At 41.2% G+C, this 17930-nt stretch overlaps 1 protein-coding gene across 1 annotated transcript; it reads left to right on the top strand.

Annotated features, from left to right (window-relative positions):
- Positions 1-1817: 1817 nt before the first annotated feature.
- LOC116374858 (neuroblast differentiation-associated protein AHNAK-like) lies at positions 1818-17598 on the top strand. Its single transcript, XM_031830542.1, has 4 exons — positions 1818-1922; positions 10323-10443; positions 10576-10748; positions 11187-17598. Exons 1-4 carry the CDS (start codon positions 1911-1913, stop codon positions 17301-17303), a joined length of 6423 nt encoding a protein of 2140 aa, XP_031686402.1. The 5' UTR covers positions 1818-1910; the 3' UTR covers positions 17304-17598.
- Positions 17599-17930: the final 332 nt, after the last annotated feature.

The following is a 17930-nucleotide window of genomic DNA, read 5'->3' on the forward strand; positions in this document are numbered from 1 at the left end:
AGACACAGATTACAGTGTACTCATCATAGCTATTTGATGCATAAACAGTATTAAACATAATCTTTTCTTTCTCTGACAAAATATTTTTTGATACTTTAAGGGTCTTAAAATTCTAAATCAAATATTTAAATGATCCTTGGTATGACCTTCTTAAAACAATTACATATAGCTTAGTAGAGGACTAATGACAATGGGAAATGTCAATGGGGATATCACTCTGTTTCCCCACAGGAGGCCAATGGTGGTTGGAATCGGTGGACCAACCAACCATCCATCCAATGGAGATGATAGAAGTTGGCCCTATAATAATTACTGGTCCAGGGTATGATTTTTCTAATCCCCATGATCGTTAAGTTTAGGATTGGGGGTAGGGAAATCTGATCCTAGATACTGTATGTGGTTATGGGCTGAGACCTCTGCCTTGGGGTCCACCGACTGACATTTCACCTCAGAGAGCAAGGTCTGAATAGTCCAACCCAAGCGAGATTATTCTTTTACTACATTTTAGGAAGCCGGGTTCATTTTCTAACCTGGGCATTGTGGAATTTATCTGCTTTTTATTCAGGAAACTCATTAATGTGGTACAAAAGAACTGATGTGTCAGTAGCACAGAGGTAATGAAGGAACATGGAATCAGCACGTTAATTGCTTTTGTATTGAAGGGAGTCATTTATAGAGCTATAATGGATTTTGATTGAAAAGTTGTCTTCCTAGAGTAAGACAGTCATTCACTTTGCAGCATCGTCAATTATTTATGAATGTCTGAGATTCCTCTTGCACCTGGTCTGTTGGCAGTATGACCTTTATAGCTAGACAGAGTGCACAATAATGGACATACTTCACATAGATAAAATGCATGTTTACACACTGTTTGCTCTATGGACGTGTTGCAGACGAATAGACTGAGATAAATAAAGACGTTTTAAAGTTACTCTTTTTCTATTTGTTTGCCATTCACACAGAGAACATTTGTTTGGAAGCTCTTCACAATATTGTTACATCTGATGATTTCAAGCCATTCTGTAGTAGAACTACTGCATATCAGTCATTTGAGAATGTTTCTGTTTTGTAATACACTGTAAGAGAGAACATCTCAGGGAGAATCGCCTTTACATACAGCGTTTTCACTTGAGGTCAGTACTCTCATGTACAGTAATATGAAGGTGTAACATGTTCAAAATAAAATGGCTCTACTGCTTGAAGTTCATTATGATAATCGTCATAATTAGTCATTAGTTATATTTCTGTTTTACATATCCCATGTTATTGTTTTGTTGAGTTTGGGTTGATCAGAATGTCAGTACGATTACTTAATTGTCATTTACGGTAATTGGAAGGAGGAGGAGCCCCATCTTAAAGGTATGGTTACATAGTAAGAATGTTATGTCTCATAAATCAAATCTAATCCCTAAATCATGCCACATCTTCATTGTTGTGTCTTACCATGAGTCATGAATGAACGCCTAGCTGGCCCTCCCTTGAAACAAGACAACTTTTTGGCACACCTCTGCATTTTCTTTTCTTTTACCGGACCATTTGTTTTCCACCTGTCTTGGTGTGGAGAATGCTCTGTTTGTTTTTCCCCCTCTATCTCACAGTTCCAGTCTTGAGAGGCCAGGTTTCAGTGATCACCGTGCCTACCTGGACTGGGTGGGGTGTGTGACGGTGTGGAGGGTGTGTGACGGTGTGGAGGGTGTGTGTGACGGTGTGCAGCTGGAAAGACATGCCAAATGTGGAACCTGTTTGTCTGCTTTAGCGGAGAGTATGCTTTCGCTGACTGAGGCACGGGGTAGGCAGTCCTACAGGAGTAAACGGCAGAAACCGATAACACTGTGTCGTAACTCTCTCACATTGGCGGTTAAACTCTTCAATGGCTGAATAACAAGAGCAAACCCAGTCAAAATTGCCCAATGGAGCCTAAGGTAAGAGTTGTCAACTTTTGCTTAAGTACTCCATCCAGACTATATGGTGCCAAGTAGCCAAGTACTATTGCTTTGTTTAAGAAGTCCACAATGATGTAATCGTTGTAGTAACTGGATGAGTGTCAAGTTTGCAACAGTATGTGCAGGTTTGTAATGCAAATGTCTACAGTAACTATTGGCATGGATCATGTTTTAATATGCTGATGTGAAATATGTTTTACCTGAAAAAAATATTAAGAATGCATATAGAGTAGAAGAAGCCATAGATTTTGAAGAGACACTCTGAATTGGCATATTTTTGTACATTAGTATGTACAGTACAGTACATATTAAAAGTTAAATATTCACATGCATACAGTTTGTCTTGAGTCAAAAGAGAGTCCATAAAATACAATTTTAGATTTGGAGAAAATCTCAGTCAGCCTCTAATCTCTTACAGCTCTGCACAATGTGAATGAAAGTCAAATAATGGGAATTATTTTAACAGAGTAATTGTCATGTTTCATAAAGAATGATTGCAGCTTTTAGCTTACTGTCAGTCCACTCTTCTTTGAGTGCATATACAGGTAACTGCCAAAATAAAGGAAACACCAACATAAAGTGTCTTAATAGGGCGTTGGGCCACCACGAGCCACATCAGCTTCAATGCACCCTGGCATAGATTCTACAAGTGTCTGCTGGGACTCTATTGGAGGGATGAGGCACCATTCTTCCTCAAGAAAGTTTGTAATTTGATGTTTTGTTGATAGTGTTGGAAAACGCTGTCTCAGGCGCCACTCCAGAATCTCCCATAAGTGTTCCATTGGGTTGAGATCTGGTGACTGAGACTGCCATGGCATTTGGTTTACATCGTTTTCATGCTCATCAAACCATTCAGTGACCACTCGGGCCCTGTGAATGAGGTCATTTTCATCCTATGGGGGCATAGCCATAGTAGCCAAAATGGAAGAATAGCCATGGTAGCCAAAATAATGGCTTGCCCAGCTTTTGTTTTATACATGATGGTATGTTAATTGCTTAATTAACTCAGGAACCAGGTACCTTTTGCAGCACTGAGCAAATTTCAGCATTGTGACATTTCTGTGCAACCTCCAGTGTGCATTTACTGTGAACACTGAGGCTGTTCCTGCTTTAAGTTTTAACAGTGGCCAAGTAGGCTACTGAGGATATTTGATCATAATGTGGGCCTACCAGACGGTGGCAGTCAGTGCCATTTAAGATGAGGGAGGACGATTTTTTTTTTCATGAGTAGGCCTTATTTCTATTACAGCATATTGGATGACTGTCATTCATATTCCATTCACCCAGTTCATTGTAACTGCGATAGGTTTAGGCTACTACATGATACTCCCTATACCCATCATGAGGTTGCTACAACCTAGCCTATTGAACGAAAGTTTACAACGTAGGTGCACACAGGTCGAGAGAAAAATGTTAGATGACAGACAGTGACACATGAACACACAGTGACACATTTAATACTGCCTTGCACACTACTTGCCTGCTTCTAGCTGATATACAGTGTAATCACTAGTCCAACACTTGCATACGAGAGTTTCTATTGGACAAATGTAGGTATGTTTATTCCAGTTTTGATCCGTTTGCTTCCGTTTAATAATCATTTTTCAACAGAATCTGCAGAACAAATACACCCCTGATCATGCTAAAACACAGTTCACTTTCGTAGCAGCCATGTTGTATTCCTTCTCGCATGTATGCGCTCTCCTGCTCTCACTGTTTCCCTTCGCTTATGGACTTCAATGCACAACACAGCTGTATGTGACCTGGCAAAAAAAATCTTTCAATGCCAAACCATATCATACCCGCTACACACAGCCTACATCGTTGTCACCATATTAGCTAAAGTAACGTAATAGTCAGCATAGCTAACAGAACTAACGTGTTAGTAAACCCACTAGGATCATGAAGTAACATTACAGTGTGCAGTAAGTAAGCAGTTTAGCACTTACACCGGCAGCTTACCTTGACTTGGAAGAGTTGCAATGTTGTGTTGGATAGTCATAGCCACAGTAGCTAGTTAACATAGCATCCCTCTGTTTGAGCAGGGTGTTTGAGTAGGCTAAACTAGCTAGCTGCATTTGCTAGCTAAGTCGGTGAAACTGAAAGTGGAAAAAAAATACGAAATCTCTCTATCTCTCTCTTACTTCTCCTTCATTTTGGAAGAAATACATTTGATCCTAAAACAAGCACATCTACTCAAGACCGCTCATGCTGTAAACACAGTCCAGCTCAAAGTAAATGGCACAGATCCATATATGGCAATGGTATATTTGCATATAGGCCTACTACAGCTCTGATTTACATCCCTCCTCTCTCCCTTTCCACCACTGACACTGACCACAAAGGGTCACCGTCTTCCAGCTGATGGCAAAATTCGAGTGCCACCGCTTTATTTCTGCCGCATGCACAAATTCATGTTGTTTCTCCTATGAACAGAGTAAGTTAAATATTCTTCGATATTAAAAAAGATCCAAGCTGCTAATAATAACAACAATGCAAGCCTATCGATACGCTTTCCTACTCATTCAGTGGTGGAAAAAGTACCCAATTGTTATACTTGAACAAAAGTAATGATACCTGAATAAAAAATGACTCAAGTAAAAGTGAAAGTCATCCACTAAAATACTACTTGAGTAAAAGTCTAAAAGTATTTGGTTTTAAATATACTTAAGTATCAAAAGTAAATGTAATTGCTAAAATATACTTAAGTATCAAAAGTAAAAGTATAACTAATTTCAAATTCCTTATGTTACGGATATCCAGGGCCACGCTCCAACACTGAGATATAATTTACAAACGAAGCATGTGTTTAGTGAGTCCGCCAGATCAGAGGCAGTATGGATGATCAGGGATGTTCTTTTGATAAGTGTGTGAATTAGACCATTTCCTGTCCTGCTAAGCATTCAAAATGTAATGAGTACTTTTGGGTGTCAGGGAAATGTATGGAGTAAAAAGTACATCATTTTCTTTAGGAATGTAGTGAAGTGAAAGTGAAAGTTGTCAAAAATATAAATAGTAAAGTACAGATAACCCAAAAAACTACTTAAGTAGTAATTTCAAGTATTTTTGCTTTAGTACTTTACACCAGTGCTCATTCATTACTACTGCAGTGCTTGTTTTAAAGCTGAGTGGAAATAGGAAGAATGTACATTTTATGATTTATAAAAGTGTTGAATACAAAGCCTTGACAGTGCTGAGTAAGAACTTAAACATGAACACACTCATAAAAATGAATTGACAGTCTCTCATGGTTTGAAACGTTTTGAAATCTGACAGTTTCAACTTTGCTGTAGTTTTCTTTTATGCCTGCCACGTTATTGCAGACATGGTCATCTGAGCCCTCGGATTGGCCAGTGGTAGATATATAGTACACAGACTCTCCGGGCCTGTTGGGAAGGTAGAGTTGTACCTTCAGACACATTAAATGGTTCAAAATCGCAACAGTTCTCCTGCCAAGTGCGCCAGGCAGCGGAATCGGGTGCACCTACCGTCAACAGCCCGAGGGAGCTGCGCAGCATTGAAAAGTGAAAGACTAAAGTTACATACATGGGATGCTTTAGTGAATTTCAGAATGTCTGGAATAGAAAAGGCAGAAATAAAACAATTCAATAAACATTCGCAGCCAGTCTCGAGTCTAGAGGGAACATTGCTGACCAGGTGAATCCAGCTGAAAGCTATGATCCCTTATTGATGTCACTTGGTAAATCCACGTCAATCAGCGTAGATGAAGGGAAGGAGACAGGTTAAAGAATAATTTTTAAACCTTGAGACAATTGAGACATGTATGTGTGCTATTCAGACGGTGAATGGTCAAGACAAAACATTTAAGTGCCATTGAACGGGCTACGGTAGTAGGTGCCAGGCGCACTGATTTGTGTCAAGAACAACTCAAATCAAATCAAATTGTATTTGTCACACGCGCCAAATACAACAGGTGTAGGTAGACCTTACAGTGAAATGCTTACTTACAAGCCCTTAACCAACATTGCAGTTTTAAGAAAATACCTAAACAAAAAGTAAGAGATAAGAATAACAAATAATTAAAGAGCAGCTGAAAATAACAATAGCGGGGCTGTATACAGAGGGTACCGGTACAGAGTAATTAAGGTAATATGTACATGTAGGTAGAGTTATTAAAATGACTATGCATAGATAATAACAGAGAATAGCAGCAGCTCAGAAGAGGGAGGGGGGGGGGGGCAATGCAAATAGTCTGGGTAGCCATTTTATTAGCCGTTCAGGAGTCTTATGGCTTGGGGGTAGAAGCTGTTTAGAAGCCTCTTGGACCTAGACTTGGCGCTCCGATACCGTTTGCCATGCGTTAACAGAGAGAACAGTCCAGGGTGGCTGGAGTCTTTGAAATCACCGCCTGGTATAGAGGTCCTGGATGGCAGGAAACTTGGCCCCGGTAATGTACTGGGCCTTACACACTATTCTCTGTAGTGACTTGCGGTCGGAGGCCTAGCAGTTGCCATACCAGGCAGTGATGCAACCCGTCAGGATGCTCTCGATGGTGCAGCTGTATAACCTTTTGAGGATCTGAGGACCCATGCCAAATCTGTTCAGTCTCCCGAGGGGGAATAGGTTTTCTCGTGCCTTCTCAATGATGGTCTTGGTGTGCTTGGACCATGTTAGTTTGTTGGTGATGTGGACGCCAAGGAACTTGAAGCTCTGAACCTGCTCCACTACAGGCCCGTCGATGAGAATGGGGGCGTGCTCGGTCCTCCTTTTCCTGTAGTCCACAATCATCTCCTTTGTCTTGATCAAGTTGAGGGAGAGGTTGTTTCCTTGCACCACACGGTAAGGTCTCTGACCTCCTCCCTATAGGCTGTCTCATCTTTGTCAGTGATCAGGCCTACCACTGTTGTGTCATCAGCAAACTTAATGATGGTGTTGGAGTCGAGCCTGGCCGTGCAGTCATGAGTGAACAGGGAGTACAGGAGGGGACTGAGGTGGCACCCCTGAGGGGCCCCCGTGTTGAAGGCGGATGTGGCGGATGTGTTGTTACCTACCCTTACCATCTGGGGGTGGCCCATCAGGAAGTCCAGGATCCAGTTGCAGAGGGAGGTGTTTAGTCCCAGGGTCCTTAGCTTAGTGATGAGCTTTGAGGGCACTATGGTGTTGAATGCTGAGTTGTAGTCAATGAATAGCATTTTCACATAGGTGTTCCTTTTGTCCAGGTGTGAAAGGGCAGTGTGGAGTGCAATAGAGATTGCATCATCTGTGGATCTTTTGGTGCGGTATGCAAATTGGAGTGGGTTTCTGTGATAATGGTGTTGGTGTGAGTCATGACCAGCCTTTCAAAGCATTTCATGGCTACAGACATTAGTGCTACGGGTTGGTAGTCATTTAGGCAGGTTACCTTAGTGTTCTTGGACACAGTGACTATGGTGGTCTGCTTGAAACATGTTGGTATTAACTTCTTAAGGATGACAGAATGCTGTTCCCATGCAGGAACAACACTCAGCGGATTTCAGAGCGCCACCTATAGTTTTTGATAAAACTCATAATTTCATTAAACTTTCATTAAAATACACATTCAAGGTAGTGAATTAAAGCTACACTCGTTGTGAATCTATCCACCAAGTCAGATTTGTAAAATGCTTTTCGGCGAAAGCATGAGAAGCTATTATCTGATAGCATGTACCCCCAAAATACTGCAACGTCACCTAACACGACAGATTTTGCGGTAGCCGGCGCTACCCAAAACGCAGAAATAAAATATAAAACATTCATTACCTTTGACGAGCTTCTTTCTTGGCACTCCTAGATGTCCCATAAACATTTATTTGGGTCTTTTTTTCGATTAAATCGGTCCATATATAGCCTAGATATCGATCTATGAAGACTGTGTAATCAAGGAAAAAACTGAGTTTGATAACGCAACGTCATTTTTAAAAATTAAAAAGGTCGACGATAAACTTTCACAAAACACTTCAAAATACTTTTGTAATGCAACTTTAGGTATTAGTAAACGTTAATAATCTATCAAAATGATCACGGGGCGATGTTTTTTCTATAGCTCCACGTCTTGAAATCATGTCCGTATATTTCTCAACCAAAACATCCGGTCGGAGACCGGAATAAATCGGCTGCCTTGTTTCGGTTTGACCAAGAAACAAATCCGAGACAAATGACAAGACTGTTGACATCGTGTGGAAGCTGTAGGTATTGCAACCTCGGCCCCATTTAATGTGGGTCACTTTTAACAATGGGTTGAAGTGGCGCATGGATATATTTTCCCATTTTCAGTGATCAGATTTTCCTGCACTTTCGATGAAACGCACGTTCTGTTATAGTCACAGCCGTGATTTAACCAGTTTTAGAAACGTCTGAGTGTTTTCTATCCACACATACTAATCATATGCATATACTATATTCCTGGCATGAGTAGCAGGGCGCTGAAATGTTGCGCGATTTTTAACAAAAAGCTACGAAAATTCGCAGCCTCCCTAAGAGGTATTAAAGACTGAGACAGGGAGAGGTTGAAAATGTCAGTGAAGACACTTGCCAGTTGGTCAGCGCATGCTCGGAGTACACGTCCTGGTAATCCGCCTGGCCCTGCGGAATGTTGACCTGTTTAAAGGTCTTACTCACATCAGCTGCGGAGAGCATGATCACACAGTCGTCCGGAACAGCTGATGCTCTCATGCATGTTTCAGTGTTACTTGCTTCGAAGCGAACATAGAAGTTATTTAGCTTGTCTGGTAGGCTATTGTGTCACTGGGCAGCTCTCGGCTGTGCTTCCCTTTGTAGTCTGTAATCGTTTGCAAGCCCTGCCACATCCGACGAGCATCGGAGCCGGTGTAGCACGTTTCGATCTTAGTCCTGTATTGATGTTTTGCCTGTTTGATACGTTCTTTCGGAGGTCATAGAGGGATTTCTTATGAGTTTCTGTGTTAGAGTCCCGCTCCTTGAAAGCGGCAGCTCTACCCTTTAGCTCAGAGCGAATGTTGACTGTAATCCATGGCTTCTGGTTGGGGTATGTACGTACAGTCACTGTGGGGACGAAGTCCTCGATGCACTTATTGACAAAGCCAGTGAGTGTGGTGTACTCCTCAATACCATCGGAAGAATCCTGGAGCATATTCCAGTCTGTGCTAGCAAAACAGTCCTGTAGTTTAGCATCTGCTTCATCTGACCACTTTATTATAGACCGAGTCAGTGGTGCTTCCTGCTTGAATTTTTGCTTGTAAGCAGGAATCAGGAGGATATAATTATGGTCAGATATGCCAAATGGAGGGCAAGGGAGAGCTTTGAACTCGTCTCTGTGTGTGGAGTAAAGGTGGTCTAGAATCTTTTTCCCTCTGGTTGCACAATGAAAGGCATTCAACAACATGTTGCTGTAACCTTGCTGATAAAAATGAGGTAAAACTGATTTAAGTTTTCTGCTGGGTTTTTCACACTCAACCATTTCCAGTGTGTATTAAGAATGGTCCACCACCCAAAGGACATCCAGCCAACTTGACACAACCGTGGGAAGCATTGGAGTCAACATGGGCCAACATCCCTGTGGAGCACTTTCGACACCTTGTAGAGTCCATGCCCCAAACATTTGAGGCTGTTCTGAGGGCAAAATGGGAGTGCATTAGGTGTTCCTAATGTTTGGTATACTCAGTGTAGTTTAGTAAATCTGAGTGATTCATATTTTTACATATTCATATTTGATGATGATTAAGTCACTTCTGAGTGTACACCCAACTATAGTGCACTTGTCTCTATTTCCATGGACAATCTTGTTCCTGTTGTTCCCTCCAGCTCCCAAGGCCACACCTCAAATACCTCAAAGGTACAGCTACCTGGGTGTCAACCATGTACCTATTTGCTTATGTAAACAGGCTACCCCTCCATAGCCCCTCTTTAGTTGTGGTTTCAGCTGATTTTGGTCTTTATGGTAAAATGAGCTGTGCCATTATTGTATTTGTTTGTAGTTTTTATTCTGGAGTGGAAATATTACCTTTCTTTGCATTTGATACTCTTGAAGGCTATGAAAGTATGCTGCAATGTTTAGGCCTATATGATTTGATAATTATAGAATGAAACCAAGCAAAATGTATTTTTAATTGATTTCATTAATGGCTGCTGTGAAAACATCAGAACTATCATGGTATGTGAGATCATTTATCCATTAGCCATGATGATGGTAATAACAAGCATATTCCAACACAATAAGCTAAGCAACAGGAAATTTACTTTTTGAAAAACACCTATGCCCCAACATTGCTTTCTGGAAGTGAATTCTATTTTTAAAATCTATTTAAAAAAATCTATTGTAAATAACATTTTTAAGTTCATTGTTGAAATTCTACTTGATGTTTGGGTTATTGAAACATGAGCAATGCTGATGCTACACACCTACCTTTGTATATCTGCTTTTAGCCTGGTCACCGGAGAAGAAGGAGCCTGTCTGAGGGGCTGATGCTGGAGGAATCAGAAAAAGGAGGATTGGTCATCTCCAGCATTATCGGTGGCTCTTCTGGCAATCACGGGCTCAAAGAAGGTATGAGTCTCTTATTTAATGTATACACTTTCTGTTGCGGTACTTACATTTCACATTTTGGATTGTTGTCCGAATTTTGTGGAACAGTAAAACAGTGAAGATGTGTAACAGTGAAGATGTTTATTTTTTCAGGAGATAAAATTGTGGGTGCCACGATCAACTTTGACCAACTTTCGAAAGACGATGTGTTGAAAATACTGAAGCTGATGGATGATAATGGATTTGATGAGAAGGTTCAAGTTCTAACGAAAAATTATTTGAGCAAGAGTATGGGGACCTTGGACAGCATCAAAGCACCAGAGGAGGTTTGTGGAATATAGTTAGTAAATAGAATAAGAGGGGGGAAATTATTTCAGAAGGTTGCTGGATAAAATATGTTGTTTGTTAAAGGGTAAAGGGTCAGTTTGAGATGTTGGCAATGAAGCCCTTTATTTACTTCCCCAGAGTCAGATAACCTTGTGGATACCATTTTTATGTCTCTGCGTGTAGTTTGAAGGAAGTTGCTAACTAGCATTAGCGCAATGACTGAAAGCTAGCATGCTAGATGTTCCTGTAGAATTTCCAGTCATTGCCGTAATGCTAGTTAGCATTGGCCCAGTAAAACTACCTCCAACGTCCTTCATACTGGAGGCAAAAACATAAAAATGGTATCCACGAGTTCACCTGACTCTGGGGAGGTTGATAAAAGGGCTTCTTTGCCAACATCTTGAACTGTCCCTTTAAGGATTGGTTTCTCTTCACAGATGCTGAAGGATTCATATAATAGACTCTACAATGCCAAAATAAATAGGTTCATGACAGATGACAGCCCTGGACAACCTGCAGGTGCTGGGGAAAGAGGCTCCCATAATGGACAGGTGAAGGGCAAGGGACCGGGATCTCTCTGGGACAAGCCTAAAGTGAAAGATGACCTCAAACTCCCTGTCCTCAACACGGATTACCCAGTTGTGGAGACACCCAAAGTAGATGCTCCTACCTACCTAGAGTCTCCAGACCTCAAATTCTCTGCTCCAAAGTTAAAGGTGCCTAAACTTGATGTCAAAGGCAAGGTACCTGATGCTCGCGGTGGAGAACTTTCATTGCCTAATGCCAACATTAGTACATCAGATCTCTCCCTGCCTCATTTGAATGGGTCACTAAACATTGATGCTCCATCAGTTAACCTGGAAAGGCCAAATCTTGAAACTGATATAGATGCTTTAAATATCAATGCCCCAATGTTTGATATTGAAAGAGGCAAAAATGTTAAAATGCCCAAATTTAAGATACCTGACTTGGGTCTCTCTGGACCCAGAGTAAAGGTACCCAGCCTTGAGGTTGATACACCAAATATGAGGATCCCAGATAAAGATATGCTTGGAGTTAATTTTAAAGGTCCCCAAAGAGACCTACAAACACCAGATGTTAATCTCAAAGGTCCTAATCTAGACCTGCAAGCCCCATATGTCAGCATAATGAATATGCCATCAAATAAAATCAGAGTCTGGTCCTCCAAGAAACTGAAAACCCCCAACCTTGATGTGTATGATCCCTCTGGTTATTTTGAATTGCCTAAGGTTAGGCTCTCTCACACAGTACCAAAAGGACCAAATTTAGACATTGATGCAGTTTTAAAGACACCAAACATGCATCTTAAAACCTCTTTGATTGGTGCTCCTGACCTGAATGACCCTGATCTAGATTTACCTTCAGTAGACCTTAAAGGTTCCAAAATAGATATAGAGTTACCAGATGCAAACATTGGTATCCCATCTGGGAAGATCAAAACACTAAGTCTTGGTATGCCTGACTTTAATATATCTGGACCAAGAGTTCGGACTCCAGACCTGGACCTCTCAGCGGCTGAGATGTGTCCATTAGACGTCCGTCTGCCTGACCTCAGTACTCCAGATATTGACATACCCTCAGGTAAATTCAAACTACAGGAACCACATGCAGAACTCAAAGCACCTGATTTCAATGTGGATGCCTCCTCTGGTAAACTGAAGATGCCCAAATTTGGGTTATCTGGCCTAAAAAGACCTGATCTGGGCATTGATGCTGATGTAAAAACACCAAAGGTAAGTCTCAAAGCTCCCAAGATAAAAGGTGGGCTTGATGCGCCTGACTTGAATTTACCCAAAGTCAACCTGAAAGCACCTAAATTAGAAATAAACACTCCAGATATTGACATTGATGCACCCTCAGAAAAATTCAAAATGCCAAAGTTTAAGATGCCTAAATTTGCCCTTTCGGGCCCTAAAGGGCCTGAGGTTGGCATTGCTGGAAACTTGGATGGACCAGATCTGAGCTTATTATCTTCCAAACGACCAGACTTGGATGTTGGTAGCCCATCTGGAAAATTAAAGATGCCAAGTTTAAAGGTGCCAGACTTTGGCTTCTCAGGGCCAGATGTACGAGGGCCTGACTTTGAGGTAAAGAATCCAGACTTGGATCTTTCAGCCCCCAAGTTTAAAGGGGGAATTAGTCCCCCAGATTTGGATTTGCCAGATGGAGACCTCAAAGGCCCCAAATTAGACCTCAATAAACCAGATGTAAACTTTAATATGCCCTCAAGTAAAGTCAAAGTACCTACATTGAAGAAACCAAAGGTTGATCTGAATGCTCCTAATCTGGACATTAATGGCCCCTCTGGTAAACTGAAAATGCCCAAATTTGGGCTGTCTGGTAAAATGTCAAAATCTCCCAAATTAAATCTTAAAGTTCCAAAGATGAAGGGGGGAATTGATTTTCCAGACCTGAATTTACCAGATGCTGACCTTAAAGCCCCGAAACTAGATGTGAATGCTCCAGATCTCGACATCAATGCACCCTCAGGGAAATTCAAGATGCCTAAATTTGGGCTGTCTGGTACAATGCCAAAATCTCCCAAATTAAATCTTAAAGCTCCAAAGATGAAGGGGGGAATTGATTTTCCAGACCTGAATTTACCAGATGCTGACCTCAAAGCCCCTAAACTAGATGTGAATGCTCCAGATCTCAACATCAATGCACCCTCAGGGAAATTCAAGATGCCTAAATTTGGGCTGTCTGGTACAATGCCAAAATCTCCCAAATTAAATCTTAAAGCTCCAAAGATGAAGGGGGGAATTGATTTTCCAGACCTGAATTTCCCAGATGCTGACCTCAAAGCCCCTAAACTAGATGTGAATGCTCCAGATCTCAACATCAATGCACCCTCAGGGAAATTCAAGATGCCTAAATTTGGGCTGTCTGGTACAATGCCAAAATCTCCCAAATTAAATCTTAAAGCTCCAAAGATGAAGGGGGGAATTGATTTTCCAGACCTGAATTTACCAGATGCTGACCTCAAAGCCCCTAAACTAGATGTGAATGCTCCAGATCTCGACATCAATGCACCCTCAGGGAAATTCAAGATGCCTAAATTTGGGCTGTCTGGTACAATGCCAAAATCTCCCAAATTAAATCTTAAAGCTCCAAAGATGAAGGGGGGAATTGATTTTCCAGACCTGAATTTCCCAGATGCTGACCTCAAAGCCCCTAAACTAGATGTGAATGCTCCAGATCTCAACATTAATGCACCCTCAGGGAAATTCAAGATGCCTAAATTTGGGCTGTCTGGTACAATGCCAAAATCTCCCAAATTAAATCTTAAAGCTCCAAAGATGAAGGGGGGAATTGATTTTCCAGACCTGAATTTCCCAGATGCTGACCTCAAAGCCCCTAAACTAGATGTGAATGCTCCAGATCTCAACATTAATGCACCCTCAGGGAAATTCAAGATGCCTAAATTTGGGCTGTCTGGTACAATGCCAAAATCTCCCAAATTAAATCTTAAAGCTCCAAAGATGAAGGGGGGAATTGATTTTCCAGACCTGAATTTACCAGATGCTGACCTCAAAGCCCCTAAACTAGATGTGAATGCTCCAGATCTCAACATCAATGCACCCTCAGGGAAATTCAAGATGCCTAAATTTGGGCTGTCTGGTACAATGCCAAAATCTCCCAAATTAAATCTTAAAGCTCCAAAGATGAAGGGGGGAATTGATTTTCCAGACCTGAATTTACCAGATGCTGACCTCAAAGCCCCTAAACTAGATGTGAATGCTCCAGATCTCAACATCAATGCACCCTCAGGGAAATTCAAGATGCCTAAATTTGGGCTGTCTGGTACAATGCCAAAATCTCCCAAATTAAATCTTAAAGCTCCAAAGATGAAGGGGGGAATTGATTTTCCAGACCTGAATTTCCCAGATGCTGACCTCAAAGCCCCTAAACTAGATGTGAATGCTCCAGATCTCGACATCAATGCACCCTCAGGGAAATTCAAGATGCCTAAATTTGGGCTGTCTGGTACAATGCCAAAATCTCCCAAATTAAATCTTAAAGCTCCAAAGATGAAGGGGGGAATTGATTTTCCAGACCTGAATTTACCAGATGCTGACCTCAAAGCCCCGAAACTAGATGTGAATGCTCCAGATCTCGACATCAATGCACCCTCAGGGAAATTCCAGGTGCCTAAATTCAGAGGCCTAAAGGGACCAGATGTTGACATTAATGGCGCTATAGAGGGACCAGATCTGAACTTGTCATCTCCCAAACGTAAGGGTCCCAAAGCAGACCTAAACCTTCCAGACACTGATATTGACAGTCCAGCAGGAAAACTCAAAATGCCAACTTTCAAGATGCCAGATTTAGGATTCTCTGGACCAAAAATTAAGGGGCCTGACTTAAATCTTTCAGCCCCCAAGTTTAAAGGGGGAATAAGTCCCCCAGATTTGGATCTGCCACATGTAGACCTCAAAGGCCCCAAATTAGACCTCAATGCACCAGATGTAAACTTTAATATGCCCTCAGGTAAAGTCAATGTACCTACATTGAAGAAACCAAAGGTTGATCTGAATGCTCCTGATCTGGACATTAACGGCCCCTCTGGTAAACTGAAAATGCCCAAAGTTGGGCTGACTGGTAAAATGCCAAAATCCACAAAACTGAATTTCAAAGCCCCAAAGATAAAGGGGGGAATTGGTTCCCCAGACATGCATTTACCAGATGCTGACCTCAAAGCCCCTAAACTAGATGTGAATCCCCCAGATCTTGACATAAATGCATCTTCTGGGAAATTAAAAATGCCCAAATTTAAAATGCCTAAATTCAGGGGCCTAAAGAGACCAGATGTTGACATTGATGGAGACTTAGAGGGCCCAGATATTGATATCAATACCCCCACAGCTAACCTCAAAGGTCCCAAAACAGGTCTAAAAATGCCTGATTTGAAGATGCCTGATTTTGGACTATCTGGCCCAAATGTAGTTTATGATTTACCCAATATTGACCTCTCAGCACCAAAGCTAAAAGGGGGAATCAGTCCCCCAGATTTGAGACTACCTAAGGGTCATATCAGAGGGCCCAAACTAGACCTCAATGCTCCAGATATGCCCTCAGGTAGATTCAGAGTTCCAACCATAGAGAGGCCAAATGATAGCATAAAAGCCCCTGATTTGGACATCAACACTCCTTCATTCAAAATGCCCAAAATGCCTAAATTTGTGTTGTCTAGTCCAAAAAGACCAGATCATGACATCAGTGCTGACATAGGTTTTAAATTGTCAAATATGAAAGGTGGGATTGGTTCACGACACCTGGACCTACCTACAGTTGACCTAGACGCCCCTAAAATAGATGTAGACACTCCAGATATGAACATTGATTCACCCTCTGGGAAATTCAAAATGCCCCACCTCAAAATGCCTAAATTCGTCCTTTCTGGCTTGAAAGGTCCAGATCCTGGAATAGATGGAGACATTGATGGACCGGACCTGAGTTTGTCAGCCCCGAAAGTAAACACAGGGATCGGTAGTCCAGATTTAGACATAAATGTTCCCTCTGGTAATCTCAAAGGCCCCCAAGCTGATCTCAATTTGCCAGACAGTGACATTGCTATACAATCTGAAAAATTCAAACTGCCATCCTTTAAATTGCCTCAGTTTGGAAGTCCCAATCTAAGGGCAGGTACACATATGGACTTTATGAAAACAAATGACATTTCTCCTCCAAAGGTTAAAGTGAATCTAAAAGCACCAGACTTGAAAGTTAGTCACCCAGATGTCAGCCTGAGCATACCCAAAGCTGATACCAGAAGCCCAGAATACAAAGTGGCATCTCATAGTAAACGCAGATCTGATATCCCAGGTGGAGCACATATAAAAGTGCAAGCAGAAGACATAGATACAGAAGTGACACTGCCACACACTGATAGGAAGTCTAGGAAGGTCAAAGGAAGGGCCAGTTATCCCATTGCAGATATTGATTTGCCAAAAGTTGAGTATAAAGCATCTGGTTTGGAACTGAGAGGTTCAGACCTTCATGATCCCACAGGGAAATTAAAAATGCCCAAATCCAAGACTTCTAAATTGGGTAGTCATACAAGAATACCAGACCTTGATATAGACTCAAGTCCTGCCAGTATTAACGCCTCAGTTCCTAAACTCCCACCCCCAAGGTATGGAGTAGAGGTTTCACAGCCAGATTTAAATTTGAGTAGAACTGACCTCAAGGGCAATAAACATCATAGGAAAGCCCCAGCTGGTGAAACTGGCAGAACAAAAAGGAGTCCAAAACAGTCTGAAATTGGAACTTCCATGCCAAATTTTACTCATGGTTCAAACCCCAAAATGTCTGAAGATGAAGAAGGATATTTTGTCACTGTATTTCCCAAACATCTCAAAGAGGATGTACCAGACGGAACTGGGAGCCTGAAAAATCATCACAAGGAAGAGTCAAACTGTAGATCTCATACACTCAGAAGTCTCGACTTCAGTGCATCAAATGTGGACCTTGAAGTTCCAGAAGATGATAACTTAAAAGGGTCAACATTCTGGCTTTCAAAGCTTATATAGCATTCAGACAACTGACTAAATGTCCTTTTAGGTTGGTTTGAATCACAATCTTCTGTTGAAACATAATGCAGAAAATGTCTGTTACATATAAAACAAGCATCAGATTATTTGCACTTATTTGTACATTTTTTTATGTAAATTCATTGGTATTTGTTATGAAAATGTGTAAAGCTTTCTTTTGTCAAGTGATTAAAAAAATGTATGAAAGGTTTGTTATGTTCTGCTGATAAGCTATTCGAATGGTAGTTTTACTCTACACTTGCTACATTGTAATAAAATTACATTTAGTAACTTTTATAAATCTTTGTTTTATCTTTCTTTACATGAATTCAACAAAATGATTCATTCAAAACAACTTCAAAATTCATTAGCCTAGGCTTCATTATTCTGACCAATTCGGACAGTAGGCCTTATCAATAAAATGTATTTATAAAGCCCTTACTGTCAGCTGATGTCACAAAGTGTTGTACAGAAACCCAGCCTAAAACACCAAACAGCAAGCAATGCTTATTTCCCTTACTTTTGAACATTGAAATAACGTTTGGCAAATTCAATATTTCAAGCTGAGAATTCAAAAGAATTTAACTCAACTGCTATTTTAGTATAAATATTTGTTAGAAAAAACAA

Source organism: Oncorhynchus kisutch, linkage group LG1, assembly GCF_002021735.2.
Source record: "Oncorhynchus kisutch isolate 150728-3 linkage group LG1, Okis_V2, whole genome shotgun sequence".
Taxonomy (NCBI): domain Eukaryota; kingdom Metazoa; phylum Chordata; class Actinopteri; order Salmoniformes; family Salmonidae; genus Oncorhynchus; species Oncorhynchus kisutch.

Coding starts and splice junctions, on each gene's coding strand:
- LOC116374858 (XM_031830542.1), top strand. Junction 10,444..10,575: donor CAATCACGGGCTCAAAGAAG/GTATGAGTCTCT, acceptor TTATTTTTTCAG/GAGATAAAATTGTGGGTGCC. Junction 10,749..11,186: donor GCATCAAAGCACCAGAGGAG/GTTTGTGGAATA, acceptor TTCTCTTCACAG/ATGCTGAAGGATTCATATAA.